Source organism: Gobius niger, assembly GCF_951799975.1.
Source record: "Gobius niger genome assembly, chromosome: 17".
Taxonomy (NCBI): Eukaryota; Metazoa; Chordata; class Actinopteri; order Gobiiformes; family Gobiidae; genus Gobius; species Gobius niger.
The window spans coordinates 4762104-4783360 of NC_136868.1; the positions used below are offsets into that span (position 1 = coordinate 4762104).

Below are 21257 nucleotides of genomic sequence, written 5' to 3' on the forward strand. Positions count from 1 at the left end.
GCCAGACAGTGTTCCTATTCAATTCACACTTTGATGAGAAATGTAGATAAGTATTTATATTTATCTGAGGTTCGAGAGCCGGACCACACCTCCTATACGCCTCTTCCGCCCGCCGGCCTATTTAAGCCCCCCGACTACTAACCTCGTCCTCTCGTTTGGAGTTTCCGGCCGTCCAGCTTCCGTCCCGTCTCTGTTCCGTTTCCGGCGTCGGCCTGCCCGGAGGAGTCGTTTCTGTCCTTCTCCACCCCGCCACGTCGCAATCTGTTCCTCCCAGGTCTCCCGCACGTTCTCCCCGCCGCACTCATCCATGCCAGCATGACGGCTCCCCTCCTTCTAGCGCAAGCTCCAGGGTTAGCTCCGGGGCTAGCCGCCAGCCTAGCCGCCGCTCTCCGCCGACTCGGAGCTCTCCTCGTACTCTCCTCGTACTACTGTCAAAAGCGTCATGCGCCTAGACCACGGTGGCGGGATTGCAGAGAGCGCTGCGGACCGTCTCGCGCTGTTTAGGTTGTTGTTTGGCTCCAGCCTCCTCGCGATCACCGCTCCCGAGCTTCCACTTCCGGGTTGACCTCTCTCCAGGTCGCAGCCACCGGGAGCCACGTCAACAGCGCCCCTGGCGCTGCAACAACAGGCCGCGTGTTGCCTGATATCTCTCCACCTATCTCTTTCACCACGGATTTGCCTATGGTTTCACAGCTTGTTTTCACTTTCGACCCTCGTGCCTCGTCACCTGGCACTGCGTCGGGCTCTATTCCTCTTGCATCTACCTCAGGCACTGGGTTGCCCTCTTCTTTCTATTCTCAAGGTTGGACTTGGGTTTGGGTTGCCGTTGCGTTCCAGGCTTTGCTTCCGACCGAGAAGCGGGATTGCATCGCGCTCCTGCAGCGCAATTTCCTCGTCGCCCCTCGTGTTCTAAGTGGCAGCTTTTGTCCCTTTTAGGTCACTTGAATTTCGCCATAAGGATTATTCCCCAGGGTCGCGCTTTCGGTTCGTATCTCCTGGTCCTTGCCGCGTCGTCTCCCTCACTCCACGGGACATGATATCCGTCCCGCCGACGTCCCGGTTGTATACCGCCGCTGCCCCTTCAGCCGGTTTTGGGGGTTTCTACCGGGGCAGATGGTTCGCAGCTCCATGGCCTAGCGAATCATGCCGTTCTTGCGTCGCTTAGTTTGGCACTCCATATCTAACCAGTTTATCCTTAGAGCCAAGCACGTTCCGCGTCACCACAACAGCATAGCCGACTCCCTCTCTCGTTTTGCAGTTCCGACCTTCAGGATGCTGGCCCCCTATGTAGAGCCTCTTCCGACTCCTGTGCCACCATTCTTAGCTACGATCCTCGTCTTGTGACCAGCCCTAGCCGACCTTCTGCGGATTTCGTGCTGCCCCCGCACATATCGCGCACGCTCGAGTCCATGTTCTTGCTGGCTTTCTTCGGCTTTCTTCGTTGCTCCGAGTTTGCCCCGCCTTCCCTAGTGCACAGCTCGGCTAGGCTTCCTCACGTGGGTGCCAGCCGAGGCGTGCCCGACCGCCTAATCAAGATCTTAGTCCGTTGGTCATCCACAGCATACGAGGTCTACACACGCCACAACCTTGGCGATCTACAGGAAGCTCATTCCACGCTTCTCTCTTAGACTTCTTTGGGGACGAGAGCCCGTGAGCTTCCCTATCTGAAGCCCCAAAACGACAACGCCAACGTTCTAAAATAAACATCTTTTCATACATCATACCTGAGGTTGTGGTTTTTATGAGCGAACCACTTTATATTGTGAATATAGGCTACAGAGTTAGATTTTTTTTACATTTTGTGCTGGTGGTGTGCCTCGTGATTTTTCAAAGAAAAAAAATGTGCTTTAGCTCAAAAAAGGTTGAAAAACACTGCTCTAGAAAAAAAATGCCTACCATTGTACTATCTAGCTCAATCAGAATAATTGAGAGATATGCATGGTACTCACACATGAATAGTGAGATGTTTCTTGCATTTATAGATGACTACATTTGTAACCTATTGACACATTGGGCCTCAAATTTTTGACTAATGTTTATTTTTAAAAATTACAGACTCGACAGATTCAGAAGAGGGCATCACAGGTGATTTTCACTATTGACATTATTAAGATTGTGCCTTTTTTGCTTGTAGATGGATGATTTGTTTTTTTATTTTTTTTTCTCTATTTGCTTTTGTGTAGGTGGAAAACCGCCCAGCTACCCTGAGGTACCGGAAAAGCTGGCCATTCAAGACTCCAACATTAATGACTCTGCTTGTGGGTGCTGATGACAACTAATGAAACATGGAAATGTCTGGTGTATACACAGTAGGATAGTTACAAGCTATTTTGTGTTGCAGCTTCTGAAAATGAAGCCATGACTGTTACAGTGCAGAGTATGGCCAGATCTCAGGATGGCGAAATGTCCACTCGTGAGTATTTGCACGCTCCTCTCACATCTACAATCCCATTCAACAAAGATGGTTGTGAGTTAAAGGGGGGGTATTAGGCAAAATCGACTTTTTCAAGCTTTACATCATGTTATTAAGTCATTCCCTCATTAAAAACATGCCTGAAGTGTTGCCTTGGCACATTCACGTGCTTTTGAGTAATCTGTAAAAACTCTGATGGCGGCCATTTTAGGGATAGGTTTGCCTGAGTCCTCCTAGGAACGCCCCCACCTCCTGGAGACGTCTCCGAGCTTTCGTCACCAGCCGAGTAACCAACCACTGCTCCTCAGCAGAACCCCCTCCCCGCAGTGTCTAGCCCTAAGATGTAAACAGAGTCATCATGGAGGATTAGCTTCATGTGTTGTGAACCGGAGCCACAGCAGCTCTGAGACTTTTACAAAGACACACATCAGTGTTTCTGTTACCGAAACACCCAGGATTAAAACCGGTGACAATAACGCTTATTTCAGTGGCTGGTTCTGCGATCCATAGGGCATGGCAGTTGTAAAGAGATAGCCTCCAAACAGCAGTTATTTTTCAGGCAAGAGCCCCTTCCAAGCGTCCGGTGTGGAAGGTTCGTCTCCAAATAATATCCTGTGTGGCCATTGTTCACAAAGTGATAAACAGTAGCTCCTTTCCAACAATAAAAATTAAAATGCACCGATCGTAGTTTAAATACTGTTCAGACAACGAGCGCAGTGTTGTGATGCCACAGACAGCGTGTGGAGGGGGCGTGTCGGAAAGGGTCAGGGAGCGTCTTAAAGAGACAGAGGCCTATTTCAAGCCATTTGCTACGGCCATTTTGAAAGAGCAATTTTATACAAGGCAGTTATTCTAATTTACTGCATTGACAGACCAACAGAAGGTTTCGTCATTATTGTAGTGAGATATAGACTGGTGCTATGTGGCTGAAAAAAGCATAATACCCCCCCTTTAAGCATTAGTTACCATCATAGTTGTTGTTTGTTTGATGTTTCAGACTCTAGGAATCGAGCCTCATGTCACCCGTTGAACCCTGGTGCCAAATCTCGGGACAAGGACAACGTTACTCCACTTGGGAATCGAGCCTCGTGTCACCCGTTGAAGCCTAGTGCCAAATCTCGGGACAAGGACAACGTTACTCCACTTGGGAATCGAGCCTCGTGTCACCCGTTGAAGCCTGGTGACAAATCTCGGGACAAGTACAACACTACTCCACGTGAGAATTAATTTCTAGTTCCTACTGCTCAAACTTAAAGGTCCTATATCATGCAAAATCGACTTTTTGGAGCTTTTAGCCATGTTGTTATGCTATTTCCTTATCAAAAACACCCCCAGAGTGGTTTGTGGCTTCATTCACGCAGCTCTCTCCTGGTGAACGACTGAGTGTTCAGTTGTGTCGTCACAGCGGAACGGATGTGCTCGACGTCTGTAATGTAATGTCTTAATTCTATGCTTACGGCCTGATTTTAATTTGTAAAACAGCGTTTTCATTATTTCTGTCGTAAGAGAGAAACAAAGAGAGAGAAAAAATAAAAAATAAAATAAAAAAATAATAAAAAGGATGTACCCGAGGTGCTTCAAGGTCAGCTGAGGCCAAAACAAACACCCCTGAGCAGTCATGTTTGCGCTGCAGCTGAAGATGGAGCCCATTTGGAGAGGGGAGAGGCTAAATGCTAACATCTTTGGTCTTTTTGCGTTGCTGTGCCCACACAGACGAGTTGATGCGTACCTGTCTGGTCTTTCTAAGCTCAGGTAAGAACATGTCTGTGTGGGAAACACAGTGGCCTATTCCTTTAAAGCAACTCGTGGCTTTCTGGCACATCACACTACTTTGGGTCAACCCCTCTCCTTGTGAATGTGCCAAAAAAATGAGGAGGCTGAAAAGAGAGCTAAGTGGTAGAAATGGGATTCAGTATTTGTAAGACATTTTTGTGTGTGTTTTTCAGGATCTCGACATGATGCGACAAGGGGTACCTCAAGGAATGGCTCTCGCTCAAGGTAAATTGACAGGATAAAGCACAGCATCAGTAGTGGCTGGCTTCTATCAGTTAGTCACCAGCACTTCTTGTTGGCCAGCCAGTAAGGTATGACATGTTGTTTATCCAGGTGATTTTTAAATTATTGTATTGGTACTTGGTTCAGCAGTGGATCCAGCATCGCGTTCAGAAATGGCAATGTGTCCAGTTACAGGTCCAGGTCAGGGCACAGTGGAGGCGCGAGGCACAATAGCAGATCCAGCTCACGGCACAGTGGAGGCTCAAGTCACAGGAGCAGATCCAGCTCCAGACCTCGGCACAGTGGAGGCTCAAGTCGCCGGAGCAGCTGCAGACCTCGGCACAGTGGAGGCTCAAGTCGCCGGAGCAGCTCCAGACCTCGGCACAGTGGAGGCTCAAGTCGCCGGAGCAGATCCAGCTCCAGACCTCGGCACAGTGGAGGCTCTAGGTTCACCAGCAGGTCCAGGTCCAGGTCACAGCACAGGGGAGGCTCTAGGTTCACCAGCAGGTCCAGCTCACAACACCAAAATGTTTTGAGCTCCAGGCCTGACGGGTCACGCCACAGCCCCCCCTATGACAGGCCAAGATGTGGTGAGTTGTCGAATTGCAAAGTACTTTGTCTTCCATTGTTTTTGTACTGATTTGTGGTTAATTTTTCTCGTCTCATGCTGCCCAAATCTGTTTAGTTTGTCCTCTGTTAATTTCTTAATCTAACTTTCTGCAGATGCAGTGACCAATGGAAAATGGGCATTTCCATTGCCTTGGGATGGTAAGTATTGATGTATTGGTAGTGCAAGACGACAGGTCACACTGAGTGCAAGAGTGTAACTTTCATCTTTTTTTATATTCCACCTGATGCTACAATTGTGCAAATGTATGTTGTATGAGCTAGTAGCCGTGCAGGAATATCCTGTGGGGGGAAAAAAAATCTATACCATCAAATTCCAGAACTTTATCTACTTATCTTTTTTTTTTCTACCATTAATGGTAAGGAGGGGGTTTCTATCTTTTTTTAATACTATCTACAGTGCTGATTACTATAATTGCAAACTAGCCTTGCCATTTAGTTAATCATGGACATCAACTTTATTTCAGTGTATCAGAAAAAGGTGTTGACCATGCTGGTGGACCTTAAGAGCCAATTCAAGCAATCGCAACATCAGTCTTCAGCCATCCACATTAAGAGGATGGAGACTATGGAGGATTTCGAGAGGCAGGAGCAAGGCCTCTGTGACAAGAAAGCGTTTGATGCCCTGGTAAGTTTTGCAAGTCTAAAATTATATGGATAGTGTAGCATGACAAAATACAGTGCTTTCACAAACTGTTACACTACTCTGGCATCAATTTTATCTTGGACTTATTTCAACAGGTGCTCCGCCTTTCTAGAATTGGGGGAAAGGACACAAAGGACTGTGTCCACAAAGTCCTCGACAGGTATGTTTTCTACATAGACTATGAAGTTTGTGTGCTTGATGGGGTGCTCTGTGTGAACAGTTGGTGTGGCCTGCTTGCATTCATTTTTCCCCCTAGCTTTATCCTTCTGTAGCTCATGGCACACATTTTATCTATTTTCTTTTTCTATGAAAATGTTAATGTTTGATATATAATTGGAGGCATATAGAAGAAAGCATTCCATTTTTTGTCAGACATTTTTTGCATTATAGCATAATTGTCTGATCCTTCTCAACTTGTTGGCGTTTTTTTTTTTGTATAATTTTCTATTTTGACAAGTTCATCCAACATTTTAGTAGTGAAGACCAGCTCTTCTGCAACCTTGACTACACTTTCGATTTTAGTATAGGCTTGATGACCTGTTTGTTTCTAAATATATCATTGACATTGATTTACAATATCATTTTTATTTAGGCTCTTCACCAATGGCTTGATGGCCAACTTTAATATGAAGGGAAAAGGGAAAAAGGAAAAGAAGCCTTTGGAGAAGACCCTTCTTTATAAAGCGATACAAGGTATGCACATATGTTGAAAAGGGAAAGAAAGTGGTCCCCTTCCAATTTGGAAGTAATTAACTTAAAGGAATAGGCCACCGTTTTTACATACTGAGATATGTTCTTACCTAACCTTAGTCGAGTTAATATATCCCCGTCTGGTCTTTGTCCGTGCGCTCACACATACGCAGCCTCTCCCACATGTCACATAGCTCCAAAAAAGCTCACGATAGAAGCTACCAAGCTCTTCCACGTGTTCCCTATTTAAATAAAGTTACGTGATATGTTTTCAAGTGAAGTATATTTACACAGAAATGTAGCATGTCGATTTTATAAGCAGATAAAAAGGGGGACTATATTGTGAGGCGTAATGATACAGGAGCACAGCGTCCCCCTTTTTATCTGCTTATAAAATCGACATGCTACATTTCTGTGTAAATATACTTCGCTTGAAAACACTTCACGTAACTTTATTTAAATAGGGAACACGTGGAAGAGCTTGGTAGCTTCTATCGTGAGCTTTTTTGGAGCTATGTGACATGTGGGAGAGGCTGCGTATGTGTGAGCGCACGGACAAAGACCAGACGGGGATATATTAACTCGACTAAGGTTAGGTAAGAACATATCTCAGTATGTAAAAACGGTGGCCTATTCCTTTCAATTGGACAAAACATTTAATCTCCTGTTGTAGAAAATGCAATACCAACTGTTAAACATAGCTGTCTGTAACATTGCTAATCGACTATGGTAGTGGATGTATAAGCAACCTATTTTGGGGTTCAAACATGGGGATTCTGTATGACAGCACATTGCCTTCATATCTCGTTCTGTTCTACTTGTGCAGATGGAGTAATGCAATTTGATGAAACTGCAAAAGAGGCCTCCATAAGGCTGTATGCCGCAGAGCATTTGAAACATGCGCCACAAAGACGGGGAGGTGGGAATCGGGACACAGTTTAATAAAAATAATGCACTTTATTAAGCCATGTTGGACCTGTTGGACCTGTTGGACCTGTTGGACCTGTACCTGTACCTGTACCCCTGTCTTCAATAAAAAGAGAAAAAGAATTGAATTGGGCTTTATTTGTGATTAGTAAAGCACATGGCTCCTACTGGTCATGGAATTAATTGTCTGTTCCAGACATTGGAAGTATTTTGTATTTTGTACGGTCTATAAAAGTGATATAAAATTAGTAAATATTATACGTAGAAATGACGTCGACAACGACCTAATTTCGACTAGTATTGGCCCTCATTCGGAGGTCCTGGGAACGTTAACGTTGCACGTCCAAAAGACGTCAGAAAAAAGACGTCATCTGGAGTAACAGTCTGCACCTTCAGGGGACCGAAATTGGACGTCCAAAAATGACCGAAAAAAGACGTTGTTTCAACGTGTCTTTGCGCAGTGGGCAGCTGTTTTTTTCTCCGGGATTCAGCAACTATCACCAAAATATTGTTTTTCTGTGACTGTCTCTGATGGATGTTTGGTGAACCTTCGCCAGAACCAAAGTGGATTAACTTTTATAACCAACGCAAGTCCCATAATGTAAACAGCGATGGACCAGAGCGGTGAGTCAGTCCAAACGCGGGTTAGCTTGTGTGTTAGCATATTAGCATGTGTGTTAGCCATTTATGAAGCTGTGTTGCAGATGTCAACTCCGTATAACTGCATCGTGAAGTGACTTCACTTATTGTTGTTTATTTATATTACGGTACAGTTGTATGTGTATCGAAGCGTTGTGTCTTCCGGGTTCGAAAAATACCTCCAGAAAACACTTATATTTATCACAAAAATGAGTGCTCCATAATGGTAGAGGTACAATATATCATATAAATGCCTATACTTAACTTTGGAATGGCTAAAATAGCATGATATAGCTCCTTTAATGACAAATACACCACAGTTCTGTAGCTTTTCTAATCAGCACAACAGTTTTCAGCAGCACGAGCATGAGGGTTTTCTAATCATCAATTACATCAATTTAACACAATTAGCTAAAGCAATGTACCATTAGAACCTCTGCACACCTCTGTAGGTATTCCATTAAAAATCACCCATTTCCAGCTAGAAAAGCAATTCACAACATTAACAACGTCTGGACTGTACTTCTGATTAATTTAATGTTTAATGTTAATGTTACTTTTCTTTCAAAAATAAGGACTTTTGAACGGTATTGGAAGTGTTTTACCTTCCATTGATGTGATTCATTTGAATTAAAAGCGTGAAAGCTATGGTATTCTAAAAGCTTGTATGGTCCATTGTATTGCAGCTTTAAACGTGAATATTTTTTTTTTTCTATTACTGAAAAAAAAAAAATCTACAAAGGAAAAATATAAAGGAAACATGCATTTGACATTTTAACCTTTTCTACTGAACACAAAGGTTAAAGCTACACAAAGCACCTACACTATTGAAAGCCTTGGTGATTGTGTTGAATGTAAACTGTGTTGTTGGCGTCACTTTTCACAGTTCACTCACAACAGCACAGCCTCAGACATAAGACTGAGAATGGTGGACTTGAATAGCATGCCGTGTTGGGGCTTCAATGAGGGTTGGCTCCTGGGCCTCCATCCCCGTCACCTGAGAGAAGAACAAGCAATGTAAAAGGGAGGGAATCTCATTGTGGCAGTGTGAATGGTGCATGGTTGCCTTGCGGGGTATAAATAGGGCAGCATTCCCCTTTGTTCGTCCCTCCTGACCTCTCCCCTCCGTAACGTCAAACGCCAACAAGGAGCTAGCATGGCTGTGAGAGCTTTTGTGAAACATAACGTGAAGAATGTCGCTAAGAACGAGGAAAGGTCACTGTGTCAAGGCGTCGTGGTGTAGCACATGCTGTCGGTGAATGGCAAAGAGATCATTATTGTTCGTAACTATCGGCTGTGCACTGGGCCAACACCAACATCTTTGTAGCTTCTTGGATGTGCGAGGTTGGCGTCGCGGCTGTTGCCCTCACGTGTCCATCTCCGGGGTGTCTGGATGGCTTCACGGAGCTGTTGTGATCACAGCCACCCGGTATGTAAAAGTTTAGTGTCCCTGTAAACTGTTTCATTTCGTACTGTAGACTTATATTGTTGCTGCTGATCCGCGGGAGAGCCTTCCTTCTTTTGTTTAATTCCACCTGGTTTTCTGTCTGTGACTGCGGGCCACACGTCGTCTCGTGTCGTGGTCGTGACCCGTGTAAAGGCCTGCGTGGACGGGTAACGGGATTGTAAAATCATTTGGACATTTGGGTTAAAACCACATGAACTAATAACCTGTGTATTTTGAACAAAGAATGTGAAATGGTTATGGTGGACATTAATGAATGGAAATTCTTTAACCTACTGCAAACTATTTTACCCAATTTAAACCCGACACTTATAAATACATTTGTATTCCTGCCTCTGTCCCGGTGTTGTTGACAACAATTTAATGATAATTTGAGTCAAAGGCACAGGCCACCGTTTTTGAGATATGTTGTTACCTGAGCTTAGACGAGTTGATGCGCACAAAGACCAGACAGAGTGATCAGCCATGCACAATACCTCGCTCCAAAAAATCCACTTTTTATTAGACTAAATATCTTAAAATTGCATGATCTTGTTGATGTTTACACAGCAGTTGTGATGTACAAAACAATGTTTACAAGAGATTCTTCAAATAAGAGAATCTAGATACAACCTCAGAGGAACTGATCTGCTACAAAAACCTCTGGCGCACAGTAATACAAAGAGGAGGTGTTTATCAGTCAAAGGAGTTGATCTATGGAACGGTTTACCTCTTCAACTTAAGATCTCCAAAACTATTAAAGCATTTATGAAAATGTATAAGTTAAACATTATGGAGAAGTATAGAACACTTGAATGAAGACCATTAGAACAGAAGTTGATCGAGGATGCGTAACATAATTTAGTTTGTTGAAGTTTAAGTTTTTTGCTCATGGTGTTTCCATTGTTGGTATAAGAGAAACTGTATAATGTGTCATCTTTAGACGCAGTGTCACAGTTGTAAAAGGGGTTAGGCACTATAAGTCTCGACTTCAGCCTAAACCCCTTTCGGTCAGGCATCCTTTAGCATTTAAATTCTTAATGTACACGTTTTTCTTATTGTGTAATGTTTAAGATCTTTGGAAAACATGTGACTTCAGATCTAAATGTTCATAATGACCGAAGAAAATAAATAAACTATAAAATAAACTACTACTGCCATCGTACTCATTTTGTTCAGCGGGTCTGGATCTTCACACATGAGCTCCGTTTTCAGGTGGGAGGGGTGTCAATGTTCTCACAACTCTTGGGGGCAGCAGCCAGAGCCGGTTCTTCCTATATGCAAACTACGCAAGGTGCGTAGGGCCCCCACAGCCGTAAGGGCCCCGCATCTCAGTCAAACTACGGTGTTGTTTCACTGATTAATCAACACGTTGTTACGGGGACAGGCTCTTCCAGCGCGCACTCACTCTCCGCCTACTTCGCCACATATAACACCAGCAGTCTGCAAGTGGATGAGCAGGAGAGACCGACTGCCTCCCCCTGTCTCTTCCAAAGCGCGAGTGCTTCTCCGCTCGTGTCCCCGCTCGGCCGTCTGTCTCCCGGTGCTTCGCCTCATGCGCGGCTCCTCCGCGGCTGCATCATGTCACCCGTGTCCCGGACGCTGCCCTCATGTTTTCTCTGCGCGGACTCGGGGCTGCAACTCTGGGCCTCACTCTCATTTAAACTCTCTTCTTATTGTGTCTGGTGAGTCTAGAGTAGACGAGAGTAAAAAGCCGTTCTTCGTGGCCTTTTTGTTGAGTTGAATCCACATGGTTCTCATGAGCACAGTTACTTACAGTAACTCTGGTTCTCTGAATGTGCACAGTTTAAAACGGATTGGGCGACTCACAGGCTAATTCTCAGCGGTCAGACAGAAACAACCGTCAGGAGCAGGTTTCAGTTAGTTTTAAATCAGCGGTTCCCAAACTGTGGGTCAGGGACCAGAGGTGAGAGAATGGGACCATTTGCCATTTACTATTTTAAAAAGGGAAATCGACTAGTAGTAGTCCTAAATACCAGTCTCACAGTGGTTTAGTGGTTAGTGGTCCTCACACAGGGGACAGGGCCTGAATTGAGGTCTGTACGTTCTGCTTCTGCCCTGGAACCGTGGAACTGTTTTGACCATAAATGGATTCTCTCTTTGTCGAAGGGCCCCCGTGTGGATTTTTGCTTCGGGCCCAGAAGGGCCAGCACCGGCTCTGGCAGCAGCCTTCAATTTTTGGATATTTGGGAGCCGAGCCAGAACGGATTGAAGAGCTTTGCGAAAGAAGATATGCAAAGTTACAATCAGGTTAATGTTTAGGCAAAGCACATGCAAGGAAGAGACAATGTAGCAAAAAAGTAAAAAACATAACAAAAAACATAACAAAAAAGTGACGACTCGGTTGGAGAAAATGTCCTTGGTTACGGCGAGGGGTAAGAGATTAAATGCATTGCTAGAGTATAAATATACTAACCCTGCAGTACGTCTAAAACTGCAGCTGACCTCGTACCACTGAAAGATGTTCACTAACGACAGGTTGAGAACCAGTGGATCAGACACTTACAGGAAACCATTTTCCCTCAATCTGAAACACTCTCTCTGCTCTCCAGGATTATATTTCACCGAAGCTCAACGCTGACAACACAACTGATTGATTGTCATCTTAATCCTGATTCAGTGCCGAAATAGCAGGGACATTTTAATCCAAATCAGGGGATCTGTAAAGTCATTGCCTCGACCCTCTATGTTTACTCCCCACAGTCCTCCTGACCATATGGAGGAAGATTTTGTGCAGGTTTGCGGGTTGTCACAGCTTAATCTGCTTTAATCTAGTGAAGAATATAGGGCAGTGCCGGTACCACGGGAGTCGATTTTAAATTATACCAGAGCTGAGTGAGAATAATGTGTGGGCAAACTGTGCGAATGTAATGATATGGGAGGTCTACTCGCTGTAAGGCAGAAGTGGTGCAGTCGTTTCATCTTCTTACTTTCTTCAGTGTTTTATTTCTCTGCTCTGTTCCTCGCTCTGATCTAATTCTAAAGATGTAAGGGGGAGGTTACTTTGGGGGTATTTTTGTCCTATATCAAAATCTGGGGGGCCTGGCGTTCCCAATAGCTTCAATTATGCAGGGGACGATCGATTTTTGCCACGATCCAATACGAATCATGATACTCAGGGGCCGATCTGATACATATTGCAAGTAATTTTGATATGTAATATGTTTATCTTAAAGGGACTCGATACAAGTTGTCATTTTTACGCTCACTACTGCCACCTCAGGTCTTCCGCATAACTGCAGTTTCTATATTAAGCTCGTGCATGACGGCACTTTGGACCCGAATGAACAACTTTTTGAGTGACAGCGCAGGATTTTAGAGGCAGTTGTGTTAATAAGTTTGGGTTCTTTCTACACATCAGAACATAACTGGAGCAAGTAGGGGGTAGAAAATACATAATTTTAACATTTTTAAACTCTTATGCTCCGTCCACACCAAACTCGTTTTGGGCCTCAAGCGCGTCGTTGGACGCTTGTGCTTACTGAAAGTCAGACGCTCGTCACAAATGTCACCGAGCGTCAGACGCTCTGGCCGCGCGTCAGCTCAGAGTGCGTTCGTAGCATCTTGGAAGTAGCTGTTGCCTGAAAAATACACCTGCTACATCTCATTGTTGATTAAAAGTCTGCAATAAACCACAAATGCGTGAAGGCTCAGTGTGTGATCGTCATAAAGCCTGCTCTTTATCATTGCGGCTTCATTGACGTTATTAATGCTTGTTGTCATGGGAGAAAACCGGAGCTCAATGCGAGCTAACTGAGCTAACTTGTGACTTGTTGACATCTGTGGGGCCGGCGTAGAATCTGCCCCGGTGGCTCAGCTACAACGTACGTCACTATGGGGAGAAAGCTCGTGATTGGTCGACAATCGCGAATTTCGCCAAAAAGTTCAACATTTCCCAACTCGAGCGTCGGCCGCGCTCGACGCCCTGGAGGCGCGTCAAACGCTCACCAAGCACGAAAAACCTCAAAACGCACTGCAGAGGAGGTGCGTGACGCGCTGCGGGACATCTTGACACCCCCCGGAGGCGCGTCCTCCATGTATTTTAAATGTAAACCTGACGCTTTGGAGGCCCCAAATCGAGTTTGGTGTGGACGCAGCATTACAGGGACTATACGGAGTTTAAAAAATTTAAAATTATGTACTTTCCTCCCCTTACATGTTCCTCAATGTCCTAATGTGTAGAATGAGCCCAGACCTATTTACCACAACTGCCTCTAAAGTCACTCAAAAAGTTGTTACTTCGGGTCCAAAGTGCCGTCATGCACGAGCTAGAAGGTGCAGTTACACGTAAGACCTGAGGTGGCAGTAGTGAGTATAAAATGGCCAACTTGCATCTAGATTGAAAAGTGCATGAATTTTTTTTTCCACAAAATATAACAATGTGCTGTCATGGGGAAAACAAAACAGTACTGAGTATTGTGATCCTTTGTATTGCAGCACAAGTATTCCAATCCAATCTGATATTTTGTCTCAGCCCCAGCTGAAAATGATAAGGTAAAGGTAAGGTAAGGTGTACTTTATTGTCCTCTTGTTTGTCCTTTGCATTTGGCCCATCCTTCGATGCTGCTGGGATGACCAGTAAAGAGCAGTGGGCAACTGCAGTGCCACGCCATGGGACCCATCTCCAGATGTGGAGCCAGGCTGATGGTCAGAAACACTGGAGGATTCACCTATTGTACATGTTTTTAGTGGTAGAGGAAACCGGAGTACCTGGGGGAAATCTACGCAGACATGGAGAGAACATGCAAACTTCACACAGAAAGGCACCGTCCTGGTGGGAATCGAATCCGGGACCTTGTTGCTGTGAAACACAAGTGCTTATAAACAACCTGACAATTTGATAAAAGTCTCTCCCTGCTGTACATCTACACAGATATAGTCTTGTCACACTCTCTCAACATTCTTCTCTCTCTCCAAAGCATCTCTTCCACATCAAGTGTTTGAGCTGGATGTGTGCCATGCTTTAAGCCTTTATAACCCACCAGAGTCTGGAGCAGGTGGCTTCACCAGACGCGATAAACGCATTCAAGCTCCCTTTTGACCAAAGTGTTTACAAGAGTAACAAAACTGCTTCTAAGTATAGCCTCAACATCATCATCTCACTTTAGAGACGAGCATTCCGATCGACAAAATACTGTGTGTACACGTTTGTGTTTCATGGACCAAACAAAGACACAGTAAATCATTTCCCCCACAAGTTCTCTTTTTTAGTGAGACATAAGATTTGTTTACATGGTTTACTAGTTTTCATTACTTCCTGCAATCTTCATCAGAAATAACATGTGATGGTAGAGTCTTTTTCCCCCCACTAATAACTTATTCAGAAAGTCAAAGACATCCAAAATGGCGTCTGATCACATCTTTCTTGGAATCATGAAACAAACTAAAATCATCAATTTAAACCTATCCTTTATTCAGTTTTTGTCATAGAAAATATCATTTTTCCTATATATACTGTATGAAAATAATAAATTTTCCATCTACAGCAAAGGTCAAAATCAGTATCTCTTAAATGTTAGTTTCTCATCAAGTGCCTTCTTTTGCGAATAAAAGAGTAATACACATCAAACTTCAGCATGATAACAAGTGAAATCCCTCAGTTAAGGTTACGAGCAAGTTATAGAGCTTAAATAATTCTTGAGAAGACCTTTCTCTGCCCCCGACCATCGCGTCCCTTCTCTCTCGATGTACAATACTTAAACAAGGCGCGAGCTGTAAAAGCGGAATAATAAAGCCTCAGGTTATGGTCGGGGCGGTATGCATACTTTCCCTGCATATGGCCGTGCAGATGTACTTATTTATGGTCCTGGAGAGAGGCGCTCGCTCCACTCCTGCTGCTCCTCGCCGCCTCTGCTCCAAAAATGGCTCCGCTCCATTGTACCTCATCACGGAGATCAATGGTGACTTGTGTTGTAGGGGGTCGTAAACTGTTTATGATACGGCGAAATATCCCCTTCGGGAAAGCGTATGCATGCCGCCAATTAACAGACAGAGTTACAGCCCCTCCATGTTATTGGCCCCATCAATCCACGCGGCGAGGCACACCTCCACCCGCCTCCACCCGCCACTTATTGGATCTGCTTGACGCCGGTGAGGTCTGATTACGGAGTCGGGTGCCTGTTGAATTATCGAGCGAATTATGGCGCCGAAATGCCACACAAGACGCTCAATTTAGCCGCGTGGAGGGCGCTCTTCCCGCGCCGAGGAGACGGTGTAATTAAAAACGATTGGCTAAATGTTTTGTTCCGCCTCGTGTTGGACATAATGAAAAGGCGTCCCGCGTGTTTGCATGTGCGGATTTATTGATCTCCTGTGGACGGGCTGATCCCTCTGGGTTAGGTGTCATGGTTATTACAGCAGCTTATTTGGCCGTGATTCAGCTCACTATTGTGTCCATATTCTTATGTTCTTGGAGTAGATTAGCAGCCACTCAATATGCAGAGTAGGGTCAAAAGTTTGGAAACACTTTTATGTATCGGCTTTTCTTTATTTTCAACACTTTTTACATTGTGTGATTCTCATTGAAGACACTAAACTACGAATTAACACGTGGAATTATGTAGGAAATTATGCGCTGTTCCACTTGAAGCGCCATCAGTGCTGGAAATACTGGGCTATGATTAAGATGGCCAGATATTTTCGTCAACTAAAATAAGACTAAATAAAAATGAAAAGAAGAGACTAAAATCATCCGAACTTCCAGTGACAGTTTGAAAGACGCTCAAATCATTTAAATTCTCTGCCAAAGGAACAGCTCTGAGCTTTGTTCATGAAGGAGAAGCTCCATGAAGCAGAGAACCTTGATTAAATATGATCATAATACATATATAGATGAAGTCGACTCGATTCGTCTTAAATTTAGTTTTACAGGCGATTTTAGTCGATTTTAGTCGACTAGACTGAAATTGAAGAGAATTTTTTCCCTAAAAATCAAAAAAAAAAAATTTAAGCCATGTTTTTGTTGCTATTTCGACACTTCTTTCAAGAGGATTTTAGATTTGGGTAAAGCCGAACTGGAGAAAATGGAAAATGGCTTCTTGAAAAAAAACATTAAAAAATTACATGAATGAGGATCAAAAACTCAACAAAAAAGCAGCAAAAAAGCAACCCAAACGATACATAAAAAGGGGACAAAAACGTGACAACAACACAAGGAAAAATCAAGTTTGTCGGTCTTAACTTTCAAATGAGGTGTTCCCTTGGCCTATAGGCTGTAAACGATTTGGGTAATGCTGAACTGGAGACAATGTGCTTAGTTAAGAGGTAAAAAAAATTCTAATAAAAATAACTTTTCTGCTGAACATTTCTTCACTAAATAGCTGCTTCACTTTAATAAAATCATAATTACTAATTTCCACTGACATTATCCATCTGAATCAGTCATATTTTCAAAAGCGTTTTGCACTTTAAGCAGCTTATCCAGTTCAAAATTATTGAGTGGGAGAAAGAAAAATAGATGTAATCAAATTTCCAGTTTGAGCAAAAGTGTTACTAATGCATTTGTCGACAAAATGTCCATCTGTATTTTCTGCAAAATCTGTAAAAAGACTAAAATCCGGAGCGCTTTATTAGATCAGTGTTTGTAATGTAGCGCGGCTTTTCTCCCTCTCCCACTCGGAGGCTTTTAGCAGCGCCAGATCACTTTTCATTCCTAATCATGTTTTGTCACTCACTTCTCGTGGATTCACAGGGAAAAACAAGTGTCGAAGTTGCCTCGTTCATGTCCAAATGCGATTAGGTCGGGGTTGGTTTCAGATTTGGGGGGAAATGGCGTGAGAAATATATATATTCTGCGCAGGTGAAGCCGCGTTATGCCGTATCCTTTATGTGGCGCCTATATTAGGTTTACCGCTTTTCTGCCATTGTCTTTGGGCCATTAGCTGTGCGCCTCCTCTCTGTACATTTACGAAAGGTCTCGCCCCGCCATTACTGGTTATAAATACAGTACAGTATGTGGAGACCATTAGGAGAAGCATGAACATATGCAGCTTTGCTTTCATGTGATGTAAACACCACAATGTGCGCAGATTATTGTGCACACCTCGCAGTTTGTACAACACACAATTTATACATGCGTTTTAGTCACGTGACTTCTGTAGTTATAAAAAATAATAATAGATTAAAAATAATAATAATAATAAAATATATATCTTTTTAGATTTAAAATGTAAAAAAAAAAAAAAAAAGGAAATAAAAAAAAAAGTTCTAGCCGCCATTTTGAACACCGCTGGCTCATGCTCATGCAACAGTATCCATCTGCGTCTCAACTAGTGGAATTCAAGATGCTACGTCAAAAATTGCACAATGGGGGAGAACAACATCTGGAAAAGATTTAAAAAATTACTCAAAGATGTGCTAACGGTTTGAAACAATCTGCAGATACGGTTTTGATAAGAGAACTTTGCATAATACTCTCCCTTTGTATGCAATTGACAGCAGATGAGCTCAACAGATGCACAATGAAGATCGTAACCAATGGCCGCTGGCTGCTCTGCTTTATGACCACGACACTGGGGGCCGCCATTGCTGTAGTACCTCCATATCGCCACTAGGCCCCCATTGAAAAGCATTTTAGACACCTTAAAAACAACTTTAACGCCTGGTTTCAATATTTTCAACACTAGACTAGGCTAGATATTCCTCCTGAGATAACGCTGGGTTAATCACAGTTTATGAAACCAGGCTGGTCTGCGTAAGAAGAATTTTTGAAATCTCGTACGAGGCTCGGACTGTTAGCGCGAGCTACACGTTACGCAAGGGCCGGGTCTACGGTGAAGATCCCGCCCGTATGTCCTTTTTAGGAACATGCTTCGTCAGAGCTGGGGAGGGGGAGTCTGTAAATCCTCCATGAATTCCCCCTCGACCGTGGTCATTATGGTAAACGGGGAGGAGTGAGCAGAAGATGTCCATTATTTTTTACAGTCTATGATCGAAACCTTGGCATTTGATCCTTATCAACTGTCTGGAGATTTTTTTTAACGCCACTTAAAACCAGTGACAGTTCACCGCATCTAACGTTTGCGGACATCTATCTGCATTTGTGTGGTCCATAATCCCTCTCCGTACACTGGTGAAGCCGGACTACCACTGCTTTATCTCAGGATGGGTGACGGATGCCAAGACACATCAGGTGAAGAGGCGCAAAATGTTGTAGGTCCCAGGAAGGGTGAGTAATAAACAAATAAACGTATCTGGTTGCCTTTTGCGAACGTTAGCATGTGTCGGCACTCATCTCTCTCAAACAGTAAAGCTATGAGGGTTGTTATTTTGTGTCTACCATGAGTCGTGTTTTATCGATAGCTTATGGTTTTATCAGCTATGGATCGGGGTAACGATAACAAGAGAAGTGTGTTTACATTGCTCTCCTCAACGGAGAGGAGGTGTGCCTGGATCGGGAAGTTTGGGCATCTCTGCTGAGACTGCTGCCCCCGCGACCCGGCAAAATAGTTATAATGGAATCATTGTAACTATTTTGCATTTAAAGTTACTTACATTTGAGCAGCATCAGCTTCGTGGTTGTATAAGCTACGCAGCGGCGGAGTGATCTGCTAGAAAATAGTCCCTGAAAATGTGTTATACCATGGTCTGGGTGAATACTCGATTCTGATTGGCTGGTGGGGGCTAACAAGCGTGCAATATTTTGGTATAACCGCACACGTAGTCCGGTAGTTAAATCACTGGGATATCACTCCGCTGTTTGCATCGCCATAGCAACGCATGACACAGCTGAATCAGATACAGGCATAATTAGTGACTGACAGGAACGTATGAGATGGATTCAACGTTTTTGGCCAAAACAAAGCGTTTGATAAATGTTTGTAGAGGAGAGTGAGCAGCTAGGTTAGCTACTGTTAATAACATATGAGCTTTACATTTCTATTGAAAACGGTTAAGGCTCTATTCATGATTTTCAGGCGTACATAAAATGATCCTGCATTGAAGCATATTTGTCTGGATTAGTAAAGTCAAACATAAAAGTTTCAGTTGGGGGGGCCCAGGTGTGAGCGACTCCACCGCAGCTGTTTCCATAAACAGTTGAGCTGGTTGAGCTAGCTAGCTTTAGCTTCAGGTTAAACAGCGTAAAAGTGAAATAACTCCTGCCCACGAGTGCCGCATATCGGTGTTTACTTCCAGGGAAAAGTGTCGGGTTATTCCTGTTGTGTTGTGATTCTGTGCTGATGTTGTGTCGTTGAGCCTGACTGAGATCCTCGTAATAGCTGCGGAGAATGACTCGCTCTGAGACGAGCCTTCAGTGACCGGCTAATAACCCACACAAAATAGTCCCGGTGGTCTGGCATATTTAGTGAGTTTAGTAAATGAAAAAAAACATTTATTATAAATGTTATGTTATAATGCACTTTGCGGAGTAACACCACTCAGCTCCGCGTCGTGCATTATAACCGTCTAATGCACGACTCCTCGTTGTTTAATCCTTACGTAATTCATGGTATACAAGATAAGATAAGATGATACTTTATTGATCTCACAAAGGTCAATTATATTTCAACCATGATTCTGTCGACAGACATTTATATGGTTAGTCTGGTGTTATAAGTGATTTGCCTCAGACTGTTTTTAATGCAGGCTAGCTGATACCATAGAAATGCGCTAGCTTTGCATTAGCCTAGCACCACGTAACTCTTCAAATATAAAAAACTGCATGAATTTAAGAAAAAAATATCTCCAGAAATCAACAACACTCTGGATAACTAGGAAATGAGACCCTATGTCAAAAATAAGGAAATATCCCTTGAAGCTTCCAACTCCCCCCCGTTTGGAGCTATAGGAATGTACTGGGAGAGGCCAAATGCTAACAACATCTGGAAAAGATTTTAAAAAATGACTTGTCCATTACTTGAGTGGCACGGCGTGAAGTCAGTTGGAAAACGGTGCCTCGGCCCAATCCTTAAACTTTTCTTAAACTTGTACAAGTGGACAAAAGGGGGGCATCGTTCCTGTAAAACGAGCTCACTTCTTTAAATATGAACGAGCACACGACTTGGCGAAATTGGGGAAGGCTAATCATTTCCCCCCATAAAAGAGTGGGAATGAGCTTTGATAGCGGAGCGCTGAGATTGCGGTTCGTGTTGTTCTGGTATTTAACGACAAGGACACGTTTCGGCTCCCGCGAAGAACATTATTTCCCCAGAGAAGATTTTCATTTCAGAGTTGAGCTCCTTTACAGTGCCTTCCCCCTGACCAGGTACGGCTTCAAAATCATAATTTAGTTTAGCACAGTCGGAGAGCTCCAGAGGACAGGCCGTTTAAGTGCTATGTTTTTGTACGCGGCAATTGAATGAACAAATCTAGCGTTCAATTTCCCGGATCGTGACGGGCCTTCTGTGTGTTCAACTGCACAGACAATAAAGTACAGACAATAAAGTACTCCTTACCTTTAAGCTAATGGTAATGCTTTGTAAAATGTATTATACTTGAAGGGTGAGTAAACATGTATAACTTTAATTGTGAATTTTGAGAATCAACACAACGAAACTCCTTATGTTATTAACCTCTTAACTCCCGCCTGAACCGAGAGGATGTTTTTCCTCACGTCATCAGATTTTTTTTTCCATCATTTTTTTGTTGGGTATTCAACTCATTTTTGTTACTTTTTTGTAATTTTTTCGTCAATTTTTTATCACATTTTTGTCATTTTTTCGTAATTTTTTTTATCACATTTTTGTTATTTTTTGGTCCTTTTTTGGTCACATTTTTGTAATTATTTTGTCAAATTTTTATCATATTTTTGTCATTTTTTTGTAACATTTTGTCACATTTTGGTCATTTTTTTCGTAATTTTTTTAGCAAATCTTTGTCAATTTTTTATTAATTTTTTGTCATTTTTTGTCACATTT

At 43.3% G+C, this 21257-nt stretch overlaps 1 protein-coding gene across 1 annotated transcript; it reads left to right on the plus strand.

Annotated features, from left to right (window-relative positions):
- Window positions 1-4793: 4793 nt before the first annotated feature.
- On the plus strand, window positions 4794-7407 carry LOC306977233 (uncharacterized protein; the record flags this gene model as incomplete). The annotated part of the gene is made up of 6 exons (XM_079575442.1): window positions 4794-4998; window positions 5132-5176; window positions 5503-5663; window positions 5777-5841; window positions 6274-6374; window positions 7337-7407. Exons 3-6 carry the CDS (start codon window positions 5526-5528, stop codon window positions 7405-7407), a joined length of 375 nt encoding a protein of 124 aa, XP_079431568.1. The 5' UTR covers window positions 4794-4998; window positions 5132-5176; window positions 5503-5525.
- Between the last annotated feature and the right edge of the window lie 13850 nt (window positions 7408-21257).